This window comes from Sarcophilus harrisii, chromosome 3 (genome assembly GCF_902635505.1).
Source record: "Sarcophilus harrisii chromosome 3, mSarHar1.11, whole genome shotgun sequence".
Taxonomy (NCBI): Eukaryota; Metazoa; Chordata; class Mammalia; order Dasyuromorphia; family Dasyuridae; genus Sarcophilus; species Sarcophilus harrisii.
In genome coordinates this window covers 217,019,085-217,036,228 of record NC_045428.1, presented here as the reverse complement: position 1 = coordinate 217,036,228, position 17,144 = coordinate 217,019,085, and the positions used below count along the sequence as shown (strand labels likewise).

The window sequence follows — 17,144 nt, the reverse complement described above, 5'->3', positions numbered from 1 at the left end:
ATCACCTGGCTGTGTTTGAGGTGATTATTACTTTTAACTGAAACTAAGGCTGCCTCCAGAAAACCTCCCCAAGAAATCTGCTCCCAGAGAGAACCATTATATTTTAAAGAAGAAGAACATCACAATTAACACTTATTATTACCAATATTTAGGGTCATGCACCACGAACTCAATGCAGACAACAAATTGTGAACCAAATTTTGTCCCCTCTCTTAACAACTGTTATCTGAAAATCTTGTAGGTGATATTTGCTTATTTTCCCTAACTGTTACAGATAGTCTTTCAGATACTTTTTCCTATCTGACCTTTTAGGAAATATTTCACTTAATATGCTCAAAGCAATTTTCAGACCTCTTTCAAATGTCCAAGTGTTCCTTTTTAAACTTTTGTCTCCACACATATTGTGATCCATGCCCTTTAAGGAAAAATATCATGAGAAGGTATATGTAGATAAAGTCTTTGACCTTTCAATTTCCTTTCCAGATTTTGAAGCAGGCTTTTAAAGATTTCTGCCTGCATAGTTTTCCTGGACCACATTCTAATAGCTAAAGTTACCTTGCTTGGTTTTCTTTAATAATTCAAGTGCTGTGCAGGAATCAAGTAATCTCTCAGTCCCACATACAGATGCATTTATGTGGTCAGCAACATCTTTAGTCTTCAAAATGGCTTTGCCTTTCAGCAGATCAAATACTTTTAGTTTACAGGCCACAAACATTGCCTGCACATTAAAAAGACATAAGGATTGGTCTTTAAAAAGATATACAGAAGGTTTTATTTAGAGGTTCTAAGACTAATCTTTATTTCATTATAGTTATTTTCCTGATAGTTTTATTTTAAGCATTTAAAAACAAGACTCTGAGAAGGGATCCATAGACTTCACCAAGTTGTCAATCACACGGGATTCCTTTGAATGTAATTTAGTGAGAAGAAGCTTTCACCAGACAAAAAAATCTGTTCAACTGAATGACACTAGATTTTTTGCTTTTTTCAAATAATTCAGTAAAGGGTCAAATACTCTTTTTTCTGTTCAATAATCAAGTTAGCAAGATTAGGCATGTTCTGTGATTACCTAGATAATTAAATAGATATGAAAAATAATTTCTGATTTATTAATGCTTCATACAAATCAAATACAATTGGTTCCCTTCAAAACACTGGGTCAGAGGACAGGATTAATGCTTTCTATATAAATTTTATAAGTTACATAGGGCATTTCTGGCAAATAGTTATGTTTTTGTTAGGGGTGGGAAAGAAGTAGAAAGATATCATTTGATTGTGCCCTGGAATGTTATGAAAGAGCTTTACTGAATTAAATTCTATAAATGACATCCTCCATCTATTCTAGAACACATATCTTCCCTTTTAGTTAAGACTGCTATGAGAGTTTTAATAATAACCAACTACCAAATAGAATTGGTTTGAAGCAAAGGAGTTCTATGAAGAAAAAAGGAAGTCAGATGCTAAAATATTATTCTGATCATTGGCAGACCACTTGACTAAGATCTGAAAGAATCTGCATCTTTAGTAAATAATGTGTTTAATGTAGCTATCTGTATCATTCTAAAAATATTGGTCTAGCTTTTCTATGGAATTTATTTCATTCTTGGCTTAGATTTTATTTGTGAACATGGTAGCTAATGGATGAGTAGTAAGAAGGCATGATGTTAACTGGTTATTTTGGGACGGAATTGGATACTGAAGAGAGATATGGATATAGGAAGTCTTCCTAGATGGCCTTTTTACTAAATGGGACTTCTATCAGCTAGGAGAAAAGGGTAAGGTGAATGGAATTAGTAATAGCATTGTAGATATTCAAAAGACAAAACTGCTAACATGAAGATATTTGCTCACTTAACATTATGAAATGGAGAATTTTGGGGGTTAACCAATGTAATGCTCTATGTAAAGTTCCTTAAGTGAAAGCTCATTAATTTGCTTTTAAATTAATTGATATTGATGTTTTTGGAGTTTTTTTTGATAATTATGTTTCAATATAATTGGTTTTCTCTATAATCCTATGTATTTTATATTATATATTTAAAAACATTCTAGTCTATAGGCTTAATCAGACTGCTAAAAAAAAAAAAAAAAGTTAGGAACTCTCACTTTAGGAGATGCTTATAGAAGTTGGATGCCAGAGGGATCCAAAGAGAAGTTCTAAGAGGGTGTTTTCCAAAATAGGACTGTGTTATTTTAGCTTCTTTTCTAGCAATAGCACCATAGCTGAGGAAGGTTCTGTGCAACAAAATTTCAAGCAGTATAGGATATCTACTCTGACTCAAGTATCCCTTCAGGTAACTTGGTAAACCTCAATTATCTCCACATCAACATACCCACAATTCTATTACATAACTCTATTAACCTTACCCTTCCTAGCTAATAGAATTTGTGATACATTTAGTGATACAGTCTATCTAAGATGAGCCATATCTCTCCTCAGCATCCCAATTCTGTCCCAAAATAACCAGCTAATGCCATGCTTTCTTACTCACCACTTATCAACCACCAAGTTGTGTAATCTCAAGAGTCTACTTCTCCTTTTGTACACATTCCCTTCTTCCCACAATGAATTTCTGTGGGCATAGCTCTTTGGTAATCAAACAACTGAGACATAAGGTTTTAATTTTAAGGTCAAGGTAGAACTCAATCCAATTTACATTAAAAAAAAAATGTTTGAGAGCAAACAAATCAAGCAAACATTAGAAATTTATCCTGTTACATCATTTTGGGTATAATTAATATACATTACAACTCACTCATCAGGGTACAACTTGCAAATTTGCTTGGATCATCTGCTTTCTCCCTTGTCTATGGTGTTATCAAATTGTTGTTTTCTTTTTTATAAACTTTTTGAAAGATTAAAAATTTTTCATTTTAAAAATCCTAGTTTGAACTTTTCTTTATGGAGAATCAGCAAGGGAAACTTTGGGAGAAAATTTGCTCTTTTCCTCAACTCGGTATGTCCCACCTTTTTTAAAAAAAGATTAATTAAGGGGAAGAAATTGGCAAATGAAGAGTACCTGCTTTGGTAATCTGATTTAGAATGTCTTTTCTTTTCCTTTAAGAAATTTTGAGAGGAAATCTGAGGCACTAGGCTGAGAATAAAGGTGAGGTACATGGTGGATAAGCTTATCTGTATGGGAAAAGCTTTGAATTTCTATTCTGAAAGCCAGAGATTTAGGAAATTTCAAATTAGTCTAAATTAGATTTGCACGCTTATTTTTGAGGGTTTTTTTTGTTGTTGTTGTTGTTTTCTGGTTCACCTGAGAAGCATTAGCCCAAGGTTCATGAATAATAAAGCTAACTTGTCTGTGAGCTTGTAACCTTGCAAAAATGACATTTATACTTATGTGTAAATTGACATCTTTCACTGCCACATAATTTAGTTTACACATTACCTTAGGGTGACAAAGTTGCACTTCTAAGGATCTGAACATAGTGTCTGAGGCTTTGAGATGCTTTCCCCAAATAAGACTTCATTTATAAACCATTTGAGTTGAAAATGGCTTTTCACCTACTGAGATGGGAATTTTCTCTTTCCACTTTTTCAAAGTCATTAATTAGAAGGGAGGGAAAAATCATGGCACTACATACCTTTGAAGCTTTAAAGCCATCCAAAAGCTCTACAAGAGGAGATGGAAATTTGGTCAGATTTTCCATGTCCTTGCTGCATTTCACTACAGGCTCTCCCATTTCATGTTGGCCAATTTCCTTCTTTCCTAAGCTTTCAGTAGCTTCAGAAGAGGATGCACTTTCACCTTCTAGCTTGCAGGTCGCATTTTGTAGAGCAGAATTTGAACTGCCAAATTCCTCATCACTTAGACCTTCAAACGTTTCTACTGAAGGGATTGAGTCATGCTTTACATGATGGATGGCATCTTTAGGGGGTGGATAATACAGTTCTACTAACTTTTTGCAAAAGTGGTTCAGTGGGAATCCTACCACATTCAAAAAGTCTCCATGAACATACTCAACTAACATGCCTCCAAGAGCCTGTATGCCATAGCCACCAGCTTTGTCCCTAAGAGAAGGAGAAGAAAAAGAGTAAAAGCAGAGATTAAGTAAGAGAGACATAACCCTGTAGATAAAGAAACTAAAGCCAGTTCTAGAATTTAGTTTCAAGTCAACCAGTTGAGGAATATAAGTTATTCCCATTAATGGGATGGTTTCATATATACAAATATGCACATATTTGTATAAATATTTCAATTTACAAACAAATGTACAAATATGTAAAATATAAAAAAAATACAAATATCAAGGAGGGGAAGATTTAGCCAACATTGACATTAATTCCAAAGGTAATACAGGCCTGATTGATATTTAGTTTTGGTATAGAAATTTTCTGGCTGTGAGATGGAGGTATCTTTGAAAATTATTATGTGATAATGGTTTATCCTTTATAAGTCAACATTCTTCAATGAAGAACTACTCTAAAAATAAATACTCTAACATAATTTTTTACTGTGTTTTTACATGTGTAATAAAATGAAGAATGGAGGCAATTACATTTCTGTGTCTAGTCCATATATAATTATGTTTTTAAACAAAGTTTCTCTGTCAGAATCAAAGCTATCTTACTGCCAAAGTCTGAAATAGGTCTCTGAATCCTCTTTTGCCTTTTTGAATTTCTTGTCTGCTCTCGCTCTCATTTTCTCTGCTAATTTTCATTGTCATATCAAAAATATTCATTGCCTAAGAGCTTCTTGTTCAATTTACTAAAGCAAGGGACTAAGGACTTCAAAAATCTAAAAATATTATTTTGGTCAAAATCTGAACAAAATGACAACAGATAAAGATCCTACATCAGTTGTACTGTTATGATTAACACCATTTTTTTCTTTTAAAAATTTCTATTTTTTATCTAAATTTAACAAGCTTCAACAAACATCCAGTTAAGCTCTCTATAAAGAAATAACGTGGTACTGTGGATAGAAGACCATATTTGAAGTCAAATCACCCAGTTTCAAATCCAGCCCCAAACTTATGTTACCTGTTATCATATTTCTTGCCTTCTCAATAGGTAGGGGAGGGGTAGATGGGTGGGAAAGAATTTGGAACTGAAAATAAACAGTTTAAAAATAAAAATAAAATTAAATTAATGGAGCTGGGTTGATTCTGAATGGGATGAGGCACATTAGCTTTTATAAAATACTTACATTGGTTCTCCACTATGAATGTATTCCCATAAAAGCTCCTCTGACAGGTCAGAAAATTTAACCTTGGTTTCCTCATAGAATTCAAAGACTTCTGTTTTTAGATGCATATCTGAAACAAACAAAAATTTTACCATAAGCCAAGACTTTTTTCATCAATAAAATTAAACAAAAGTAAAAACCATTTTAAGCTTAAATTTAATAGTTAAAAATCCCAATACTTTTGCTTGTCAAATCCTTTTAATTTCTAGTTGCCTTACTTCCCCCATTAGCAAAACAGGGATAATTCTTATATTCTTTCATAGATATGGAGTTAAAAAAAATTTTTTTAAAAGCTTGTGGCAACCTAACTTATTTTGTTGGTTACTTGGTATCAAGATGGTCTCATTAAAAGAAAAGTACCATTAGATACTTCATATAGAACCAAAAACATAAATGGAATTTTAAGTTAGGAAGCTAAAATACTACAGAAACTCAACAATTAATTGTCCAAACTGCTTCATATCAACTCCTCCCCATATCTGATCTATACAGAAAATGTAGCACTGATCACATTGAACCAGAGTGCACAGGAAACAACCATGTATATTTGTTGTCATTCAGTCAATAGAGACAGTTTAGCCTCTCCATTAAGTCTTTAAATGGATGTACTTTAGGGCAAGGCAAGGAGGTGGAAGAAAGCATTAGGTTGCTATTTGGAAATATTAGAAAGTCTGAACAAACTCTATGGTTATGACTCAATTTCTTATTATCTCTAATAATTAAATGTTAAACATTTTTGGTATATTTTTGTTTTTCTTTTCATTTTCCAATAGATCATCCTTGGATTTTGGAAGCAGCCTGTAGAGAACTGCCATCTAGTGGTGTCTCAGAGTAATGCAGTTACTTATGATGGTAGTGACTATATAGGTACAGTGATGATAGTATTGGATATCCCCCACGAGAGAAACTCTCAGATAATGTGGACTGATATAACACTCTGAACTGTAAAGGCTTGGAGTTGCCTGGGACAGTAATAGATCAATCGACTTTCTTGGGATCGCACCGCCAGTATATATTTAGAGGGGGACTTGAACCCACATCTTGTCTCAGACTTGTTCTTTCTCTCTCTCTTTGGACTAGGAGATTCTCTGCCTCGATGGCTACTGAGCCTTAGTCACTGAATGGGTGCAGCTTCAGTCAAACTGAGGATTATTGAAGACTTAAAAAGCCAAGGTCTCCCATTGCATCCTGGGCCATCTCTAGTTATCTTAACTATATCTGGCTACTGGTCCCAAATGGCTCTGGAGGAGAAAATGAGGCAGGTGACCTTGCCCAACCCCTCCTCACTTAAATCCAATTCATTTGCACGTCATAGCATCATCTCTCTGATATTATGGTCCTCTTCAAGGACAAAGGGCAAACGATAACAGACTATTCTAAGCTGTCTTTCACAGTACTTACAGCATTACATAGGATCAAAAGGCAAAAAAAAAAAAAAAAAAAAAAAATGCTAGAGGTATAGGATAGTAAGAAAATGATTTGGTTGATGAAGGCATGAATTTAGATTCACTTTCTTATTATCTGAGGGTCTAGAGATGCCATCAAGTCACCTAATCACAGGAAATATATATGTCAAGAAAATCGCTCATGCCGTAACTCTGCTTCATTTCTGCTAATAATGAAAATAATTGGTTTATAAAAATCAACTTCCTTATCTCCAACTTCTTTTTAAAAAATGTTCTTAACATTTTTATGTAAAGTTTTCAGTTCTAAATTCTATCTATTCCTCCCTCCCTCTCTTAACTAACAGGGTTATAAGTTATACATGTGCAATTATGTAAAACATTTTCATATTAGTCATCTTGTACCAAGAAGACTCGGATAAAAGAAAAAATTAAAAAAAGTGAAAAATAACGTGCTCCAGTATGTATTCAAGTATTAGCTCCTTCTCTGGAGGCAGATAGTATGCTTCATTGTTATTTTTTTTTTTTTTTTTTGCAAAATCATTTGTAGTTCTTCATGGAACAATACCTAACTTTTTTTTTTTTTTTATTTTAAGGATTTGGGCAAGAAAGAGGAACTATAAATAGAAATAGAAAAAGAAAGGAAAAGTCATCACTTAAAATATGTATGCACAGACTAGGACAGATATAAAACTAATGTTGTATTTATTGTATCCTTCCTTCCCATCTTCCCCCTAGTTTTATTGACAGTTTAAAATTACATTTTTATGTTCTAAGACTTCAGTTGCTTTTACATCTGACTTATAAAAAATGATTACAGCAAATGAAACAACAGTTATCTACGTGATATAGAATACAAAAATATGTTATTTCTGTGAAAATGCAACTCTCTGCAACTCCTGGATGGTTCCAAAGTATGCTTGCTCTGGGCTTTGATGTTTACTTTGGATTTTAGATTTAGATTTTGAAAATAATTATTCTAAACCTTACCTTCACCATCTATATCACCAGCATTCACATTGCGCAAAGGAGTCGTTACTTTTTAGGTTTTTATCCCGATTTCTCTCTCTCTCATGGCTATTAACAAGTATATACATCTATTTGTTACTTCCACTTGACTATGTAAGGCCTGATACAGCTGTTACTCAATCAGACAATTCAATTATACTACATTTATACTACAATTAAAGTTACTTTTGGAAGTTCAAAGACACTTCCAGTATCTGTTTTTATCTCCTACATGGCATCACATCCAAGACACCCAGAAAAGGTTTCCTAGTCTGACTCAATTCTTCCCATGTTAAACCCCTATTTTATTGTATCCTTAAAAGAAAATGGGATTTGTGCATAAGAGATTTTTAATTATAGAAAAAAATCCTTTTTTTTTCTATTCTTTTGTGTATATTTTGTTGTTCTGTCATTTCACTCGTGATCCCATTTAGGGTTTCCTAAAGAGATACTGGAGTGGTTGCCATTTCCTTCTCCATCTCATTTTTACAGATGAGGAAACAGAGGCAAGCAGGATAAAATCACTTGTCCTGAGTCACACAGCTAAAAATTATCTGAGGACAGATTTAAACTGAGGAAAAGGGGGCTTTTCCTGACTCCAGGCCTGATGCTCTATCAAAATGCACCAGTACATAGAAATACTCATATCTGATGTTTAAATGCTGAACAATAAAAATCTTTTAAAAAAATTATTCGTAGATGGGGAAGATTCTGGGAAGATGACAGCAGGTCAATAAATTTCAAGCTCAGCACTAGCCCCGAAGTCAGAAAAACCCGAGTTCAAATCTGGCTTCAGACACTTAATACTTTCTAGGCAAGTCACTTAACCCCAATTGCCTCAGCAAAAAAAAAAAAAAAAAATCAAGTTCTCCATATTTCCCTCATAAACAGAACAAATTTGTGCCTCAGGGCAAATATAGACTGGCGAAAAATCAAGAGACTTGGGGAAGAACAGGGGTTCTCCTGGCACACCCCCAGAAACCCAAAGAAAGATCCAGCCCAAGGATTAGCCAGGATGAAGTGCAAGCACTTTTGGGCTAGCTCCATAGAAACATCAGTGGGAACCTCTGGGGTGAGCTGGGTTTGGCTGGAGCTGCAACTAAAACCACAGAAACTTTCACCTGCTGGGGCTGCCTGTAAAGTTGGGGATCTGAGTCCTGGAAGATTAAGTGAACCTTATCTAATTAGGGATGCCAGGCCCAGCTGTGCTGCAGACATGTGGCCCTGGGTGAGAAGGAACTAGCACACCAAGTGAGTACAAAAGAAGTGGGGCAGGGAAGCTGCTGGATGCCAGTACTTGCAGGAATGGGGAGCTTTTGGTCAGAGAGGAGAGCTAAGTAAAGTCAGAGGCACCACCCCCACACTTACAATTAGAAGGGCTTACATTAATATTTCTTATTTTTAAAGAAATGAACTGGCAAAGAAAGAACTCAACCATAGAAATTTATTATGGGAACAGGGAAAAGATCAGGTTCATCTTCAGAGGAGGACACTGAAGTAAAAAAAAAAATTTTTTTTTTACCCTAAAGAATAACATTAAATGGCTTCCTGCCCAAAGAGAATTTATAGAAGAAATCAAAAAAGACTTTAAAAATCAAATGAGAAATACTGAGGAAAAAAAATCCAAAAAAAAACTAAGATTATGAAAAAAGTCAATCAGCTACAAAAGAAGATAAAGAGTCTTAAAGAAGGAAATAATTCTTTGAAAATTTAGAATTGGACAAAGGGAAGTCAGTGAAGCTATAAGAGACCATGAAATAACAAAACAAAATATAAAGAATGAAAAAAAAATAGAACAGAATGTGAAATATCTTCTAAAAAAATGAGATCTAGAGAACAAATCAAGAGAAAATATAAGAATAATTTCACTAACTGAGAGCTGTGACTAAAAAATGAACCTTGACACAATAATGCAAGAAATAGCCCCAAATAATTGTCCTGGAGTGATAGAAGATGAAGAGAAATAGAAAGTAGAAATAGAAACAAAAATCTACCAATCACCACCTCAAAGAGTCTCAAAGAGACCCTTTGGGAAAAACTTATAGAAATATTATTGCCAAATTTTAAAAACCCCAGATCAAAGAAGAAATTTTGCAAGAAATAAGAAAAAAAAATTCAAATATGCTGGAGCTACAATTAGAATTATATGGGATTTATCAGCAGTCAGAGTAAAAGACTGCAGGTCCTAGAATCATATATACCGGTTCAAAAGAACCAGTCCTGAGGCTAAAATATCATTTTCAGCAAAATTATCTGTAATGTTGAATGAAAAAAAAAAAAAGACATACAACAAACTTGAAGATTTTCAGGACTTTGTTGTGTCAACCAAACCCTAACTTAATAAGAAAATTTAACAGACAAGAGCCAATATCAAAGCTTAATTTCAAGGAATTTAACATGGAGAAATTATGTTTTTCTACATGGAAATATATATTATATGGTTAAGACTGATATAAGTAATTGGGTGGCTCAAAAGAAAGATTGGAACAGAACTTAATAAGATTTGGGAAAAGGTAAAAATAATAATTATGTTATACAAATGAAGGACAGAAGAAAAATAGACATTAGAGGAGTACTCATAGTTCTGAAAACCTACTAACACCAGGAATCAGTTAAAAAAGACAATATTTAATGTATACCATGAGGGACATAGTACCCTCCAAAATCTATAAAGAAATACGGAGGGAGGAAATAGGATAAGATGTGGTATAGAAGGGTTTGTAGATTTATGAGAGTGGGACAAGGTGTGTAGATTAAGGGACAAAGGATAAAGGGAGGAAAGGGGGGAGGAGATAAGGGATGGATCCATGGCTGGGGGGAGGTTAAATAGTAGCAAAGAAAGTTCCAGAATAAAGTATAAAGTAGAAGAATTAGCAAGGATAGGAAATGAAAGATTTACAGAAACACTACAACAATGATCTGGAGTAAAATTTATTAGGAAAAAAAAAAAGTAAGGCTAGTAGTCATTGATCTTAGACAAAATCAGACTTAAAGATTCAATCAAGAGAGAAATCTACATTATATGTAATAGTTTTAGATACATGTTTACATGAGTAAATGTGTATGTATATGTGTCTGGATGGATATGTATATATATATAGGTAGGGGTATATATGTGTATATGTAGAGATATGTATATGGGTGGGTGTGAATATATACATGAGAACACACACATATATACATGCATACATATATACATGTATTTATGTATATGTAAAAATACATTTGCGCTTAATGGAGCTGCTTGGGGAAGGTGTGGTGGGATGTAAGGGGAAAAAAGGAATAAAGTAACGTGCAGTAGAGAACAAATGAATAACGTACAAGGAAACAAAAGAAAAGATGGACACTCATGAATATAATCTCTTATTATATATGCTTCCTTGAAATGGAAATTTGTTGTTATATATTTTGAATCCTCTCTGATGAAGGAGGGAAGGACCCTGGCAGAAGGTGGAAAAGAAGTCAGAGGAATCAGCAGAAATGAGAAGGGAGAGCATTCCAGGAGCAGAACAGGGGAAAAGCGTGGAGGAGTCAGGTTAAATGCCACATAAGAAATAACAAGGATGTGGTTCTTTAATCCATGGAAGGGAAGAAGGTATAAGGCAAGAAAACTAGGGCAAGACAGGTTTTAAAATTCAGAAGATTTTATATGTATTTGATCTTGAAGGAAAAGAGGAGCTAATGGATTTTCTTGAGTTGGATCTGACATAGATCTATATACTTGGGGAAATTCACTTTGGTAACTGTGGAGGAAAGATTGCAGTGGGGAGGGACTTAAGGTGGGAATACAATCAGAAGATTCTTGAAATATTCTAAATGAGGAGGCTTAGGAGAGATGTTATGAAGATAGAAATGACAAGACTTGGCAATGAATTGGATATGTGTGGGCGAAGCACAAGAGAGACATGAGACATTAAGGTTGCAAGCATGATTGACTGAGAGGCCGGTGGTACTCTTCATAGTAATTTTATTGTTTAATCATGTCTGACTCTTCATGACCCTATTGGGGGTTTTCTTGGCAAAAGATATTGGAGTGGTTTTCCACTTCCTTCTGCAGCTCAATTTACAGATCAGGAAACTGAAGCAAACAGGCTGACTTGCACAATGTCGTACATCTAGTAAGTGTCTGGGGCCAGATTTGAACTCAGGAAGATGAGTCTTTCTGACTTTGATCCCAGCACTCTGTTCACTATGGCACCACCTTGCTGCCCCCTTAACAACAGGGAAACAGATTAGAGGATAGGGGTTGGGAAGATAATAATCTCTGTTCTGAACACAATTAAGTTTGAGATTTCTATGGGAGATTCAATTTGAGATTCTAAGAGGTAGATGGTGATATGAAACTGGAGGTCAACACAGAAGTTAGGGATCATTAAACAGAACTTGGAATCATCTTCATTAAGATGATGTGCATGTATGCACAACATACATAGGTATAGATATAATATATGCATATATGCATATATTGTGCCTACACGTTATATACAATGAATATGTATATACACACAATAAGTCTGTGTATATACATATTTGGATGTCTGTCTATATATAATTATGTATGTATTCACGCACATGTATATATGTGTATATATCATATACATGTACATGTATACATACATATATGTATATCTATCTTTGTAAATATTAAGATGCTGAATAATTGTTTAAAAAAAAAAAAGATGATAACTGAACCTGTGGGAGCTAATGAGATCACTAAGTGAGACACTACAGGAAAGGAAAAGAGAAAATGGCCTAGGACATAATCATGGCTACACCCACAATTAGTAGGTAAGATCCTGGAGGAAAACTTGACAAAGGAAACAGAAATGCAAACAGACACTTATGGCAGCTAGGGAGCACAGTAGCTAGAGCACAAGACTTGAAATCAGGAAAACCCGAGTTCAAATCTGACTCTGGACACGTACTAGTCAGGTGATTCTGAACAAATCACTTAACTTCCGAAGTTTGCCTCAGTTTTTGAATCTGTAAAATAGGAATAATAATAACACCCATCTCCTAGGGTTATGATGAGGGTAAAATGAGACATTTTCAAAGTATTGTTATTATTATTTTTTCACCAAAATTGTTTATTTTTAAATTCATGTTGAATTATATGTACTTTTTTTCCATCTTCAGTACATGGTTTGAACTCAACCACCAGATGATTCCTGTGTAGACACATTGATTTTTTTAAAAAAAATATTTATTTAGTTAAAACTTAAATAGATAATTAAAAAAAAAAAGAAAATAGAAAATGAAAAAAGTAGGGGGGAAAAACATTGCTATGTGCACAGCAATAGGAGAGAATTCAAAATATGAAACACTACATTTTTATTTCAAGAAAGCCTTTATAATAAATACTACTTGTATTCAAAACTGTCTATCTTTTCTCTGTGTAAAGCACTATTAAATGCTAGCTGTTAAAATCTGGAGAACCAGGAGAAAGAACTGTCACAAAGACCTTGAGACCAATGAAATAAAAGTGAAATATTACCTTTACTGCTGCAATGAACGATTGCTACTCCAGTAAACACACTGTGTATTTTTCCATTTAACCTACAAGATAAAGTTGGTGTCACATATTTCTTATTTTTCACACCAGAGCCCTGAAAAAAAAGCAACAACTTTTCTCTAACAGAAGTCTAGCCAATAAGAATCACACTTACTAAATCTATCCCTACAATTGGATTTCATATATTAGCATTTTAATTCCCCCTATCCCCAGACTATCTAGATTTTTTTCCCTCCTCTATCCTTCTAGTCACTTGTCCTAAGACATAAATCAATTGGTAAGGCAATTATTGAATGTTAATTGATTATGCGATTTCAACTCTTCAATTCTAAAATTTATAAAATTCACTGGTTGAAGCCTCTTTACAGAAGGCAAAAGAAAAGCTTTGCAAATGGCAGCAGAGATGTGGTTAAGACATGTTATGGGCCAGAATTCTGAACTTGAAACAAGGTATTAAGTCAGTGGAATTGATAAAGACAATGGTAGTTCAGTACATGTACTTAGTACTTACTATAGTTCTATAAGATTCACACCTATGATAAGAGAGCATATAAGTTCAGACAAACTCAGCCAGAATCAAAACTAGGGAAGACAGAGACCTTGGTGGTGGTCCTCCTGCCTTCCCCACAGAAACCAAGACACATTCAGGAGCTCCTCAAGAAAGCTGGCCCAGGGTCCAGGCAAAGAGATAATAAAGGATTTGGATTTTAGCCCCTGGCTACTCTTGTGGTGATTCCTGAACTGAAAAGAAGGCTGCTCCCAGAGACCCCAAAAAAACCGAACCAAGAAGAACATTACAAGTCATGCTATAGGAGACTAAAGGATAGGGGCTTAAGAATTTTATACCCTAAGTAATATTTTAAGTTAGGACAGGTTATACCATAGGTTATAGCACATGAATTGAAAAGTTTGGGTATCTCCAGCAGTCTATTACTTTTCTCAAAAAGCTACCATATTAGTGTTCGACTCTTTTAAAGAAAGTAGTAATATGCAAACCATATTGTAACATAAAACACTTTGTTGTTCTGGGAAGGACTTCTTGATTAGGGAGAGTGCAGTACCTCAGCATAATGATTTTGTCAGTCTGGCTACACCTATAGTACTCCATTCAATTCTGGGTGACACATTTTTGGAAGGACATTGATAGTCTGAAAAGTACCAGCAAGTACCAGAGTACCGAAGAAGATAGCCAGAACGATGAAGTATTTCACTCAAGTTCTTGCTATAGGAGGACTAGCTGAAGCAAATGGGATAATCTAACCTGGAAGAGGAAGACTAGGAAAGGCAGTTTCAAGAATGTGAAGTACTATCATTTGAAAGATGGATTCAATGAGTAGGATGATTTCAGAAAAACCTGGAAGAGCTTACATGATCTGATACAAAGTAATATGAACAGAACCAGCAGAACACTGTACACAGAAACACCAATATTGTAGGAGGATCACTTGTGAACAACTTAGCTACTCTTGCAATACAAAGTTGCAAGTAAATCCCAAGACTCATGAGGGAAAATACTAAGCACTTCCAGCAAAAGAAATGATGATGAAGCCTAGATGCAGATTGAAGCATACTAATTTTTCCACTTTTTTATGTATGCGTTTTTTTTTTTTTGGGGGGGGGGTTGTTATTCTGTGCTTACTTTCACAATATAACTGATATGGAGATGTTTTGCATGATAATGCATGTATAACTATGTAAAATTGCTTATCTGAGAGGGGAAAGGAAGAAGAGAATTTAGAATTCAAAAATTTAAAAAATAAATGTTAAATATTGTTTTTACATATAATTGGGGAAAAATAAAATATTATTCAAAAGTAATATAAAAGGAAGAGAATTCACTGTGTTCTGCTCAGTTCTAGAGAGCTAAGCTAGAAGCAAAGCATGGAAGGTACCAAGAAGCAAATTTAAGTTTTATATAAAGAAAAACTTCTCATAACAGCTATCTAAAAGTGCAATGACCTAGTTCCTGAAATATTGGATTCCCTTTCACTGAATGTTTTTTCACAAAAGCTAGATAATGATGTGGTATGATGTAGAAAGAATTCCTGTTTGGATCTGAAATTCGGCAAGATGATAGCTGAGATCTCTTGTTATTTAGCAGGACTTTGATGGGATCACTGCATTCCAAAGTCTGGTGTTGACCTTGGAACATCTGTTGCTAATTTTACCAGTTTACCTAGGGCTTCCAAAGCTGAGAGATAAGGGTGGGAAGGGGTAGGATACAAAACAACAGTCAAACTCACAAAAGAGTGACAAACCCTAATATCAAATTTATTTCAATAAAGGACATAATTGGCCTGAAAACCAGATTGATTTTCTGAACAGGGTAAACTTCTTTACTATGTTGATTTTATTGCTGCCTGATATGCCAAGAATTAAAACATAGGAAATTTTAGGTTCTATAAGTGATATGTTGTCCCTTACTGCTCTCAGACAAGGAGTATGTATGTGGATTCTAGGCAAGTCATTTAACTTTCAGAGGTGGCTGGTGGTGTAGTGAATTGAGCACCAGATCCAAGTTCAATTTTAGCCTCAGATGCTTACAAGCTCTGTGGCTCTGGACAAGTTTGTTTGTCAGTTTCCCCAACAATAAAATGGGGATAATAATAACACTTACTTTATATTGTTGTTGAAAGAAACAAATGAGATATTTGCTAAATAAAACAAACAAATCTAAAACAATTAGCTTAGCATATAGTAGGCACTACACAAATGTTTGTTCTTTCCCTTCTCTTTCCCAACTTTAATTCTCTATGGCCTTAGTTTCATTATTTCTAAAATGGGACATCACAGGATTATTGTAAATTACATCTGTAAAATCCTCTACAAACCTCAAATTGCCAGATAAATATAAGCAATTGTTATTACTAATTTTTCCAGGTATATTTTCTGTCTAAAAATCCATGCCAATTGTCTAGAATCGGATTATTCTCTTTCTTACCACTATGTGATCATGGACAAAATACATACAGGTAGAACAGTGCATAGAAAACTGGACTTGGAGTCAGGAAGACCTGAATCAAAATCCTGTTTCAGATACTTTAGTTATATGATCCTGGGCAATTCATGTAACCTCTATTTCCCCACCTTTAAAGGGGACTAATAATAATACCTCCCTCACAAGACTGTTGTGAAAATCAAAGGAAATACTATATTTGGAGCAATATGTAAACCCTATTATTACTACTATTATACTATTACTAACCCCTCTGAGTTTTAGTATTCACATCCTAGTTTTTTTTTTGAGGGAAGTGGATTCTAAACTTTTAATTTCATCAGTTTAGAATACCACTAATGTAGAAGCTCTCTTCATTCACCCTTACAGATCGATACTTATCTATAATTTAATCTTAAAGAATTGCCTTTAAGGGGGCAGCTAGTTAGTATAGTGGATAGCCCTGAAGTCAGGAGGACTTGAATTCAAATCTGCCTTCAGATACTTAACCCACCTGAGGCCCATTTCAGATACAACATGTAAAATACTTTGCAAACTTGAGATACTATATGGATGCCAGCTCTTATCACTATAATTTGGGGAATATTTTTAATTAATAATAAATTAATCAGATAATTAATGAATAAAAATGAATTAATATTTCAGCCTGTCTCATTCTAGATCAATCTCTGAATTCAGACCAGCAACAGTGCAGAGGATCTGAGCATTCTCTTTTTTAAAACAACACTAGAAAGGCAATTAGCAACTCTATTCTATTCTCCTTTTTTCAGTTCTATGTATCAGTTACAACTTCTCTTTCATCATTTCATTTTCATTTGTTTGATTCATATCATTCTATTTTCAGCTTATTTTAGAGTTTCTAAGTTACTAACTTTAATAAGTTGTTGCTTGTTTTCTACTCTTGACTCCAGATTAGAGGGCACAGCCTATTTTGAATCTGAGGATGTCTATCTACTGATTAGGTTACAAACCACTGAAAACAATGACAATACACCTGAGTATAAAAAACTCAAAGTTCCGGTTTTCACAGTGACTAAAACATTTTTAAAACTGAGTATTTGTGGTTT

General features: G+C 34.3%; 1 protein-coding gene across 3 annotated transcripts in view; it reads right to left on the bottom strand.

Annotated features, from left to right (window-relative positions):
- Window positions 1–17,144, bottom strand: part of ASMTL (acetylserotonin O-methyltransferase like) — a 62,898-nt gene that overhangs the window by 28,061 nt on the left and 17,693 nt on the right. For 2 of the 3 annotated variants that reach the window (XM_031959060.1, XM_031959062.1), the window contains 4 exons: window positions 13,104–13,165; window positions 5,160–5,268; window positions 3,595–4,021; window positions 556–718 (listed from right to left, as the gene is read on the bottom strand). In XM_031959060.1, coding sequence (XP_031814920.1) covers window positions 556–718; window positions 3,595–4,021; window positions 5,160–5,268; window positions 13,104–13,165 — 761 coding nt within the window. The remainder of the gene's footprint in view (window positions 1–555; window positions 719–3,594; window positions 4,022–5,159; window positions 5,269–13,103; window positions 13,166–17,144) is intronic. The other variant, XM_031959063.1, reaches the window with a different exon arrangement.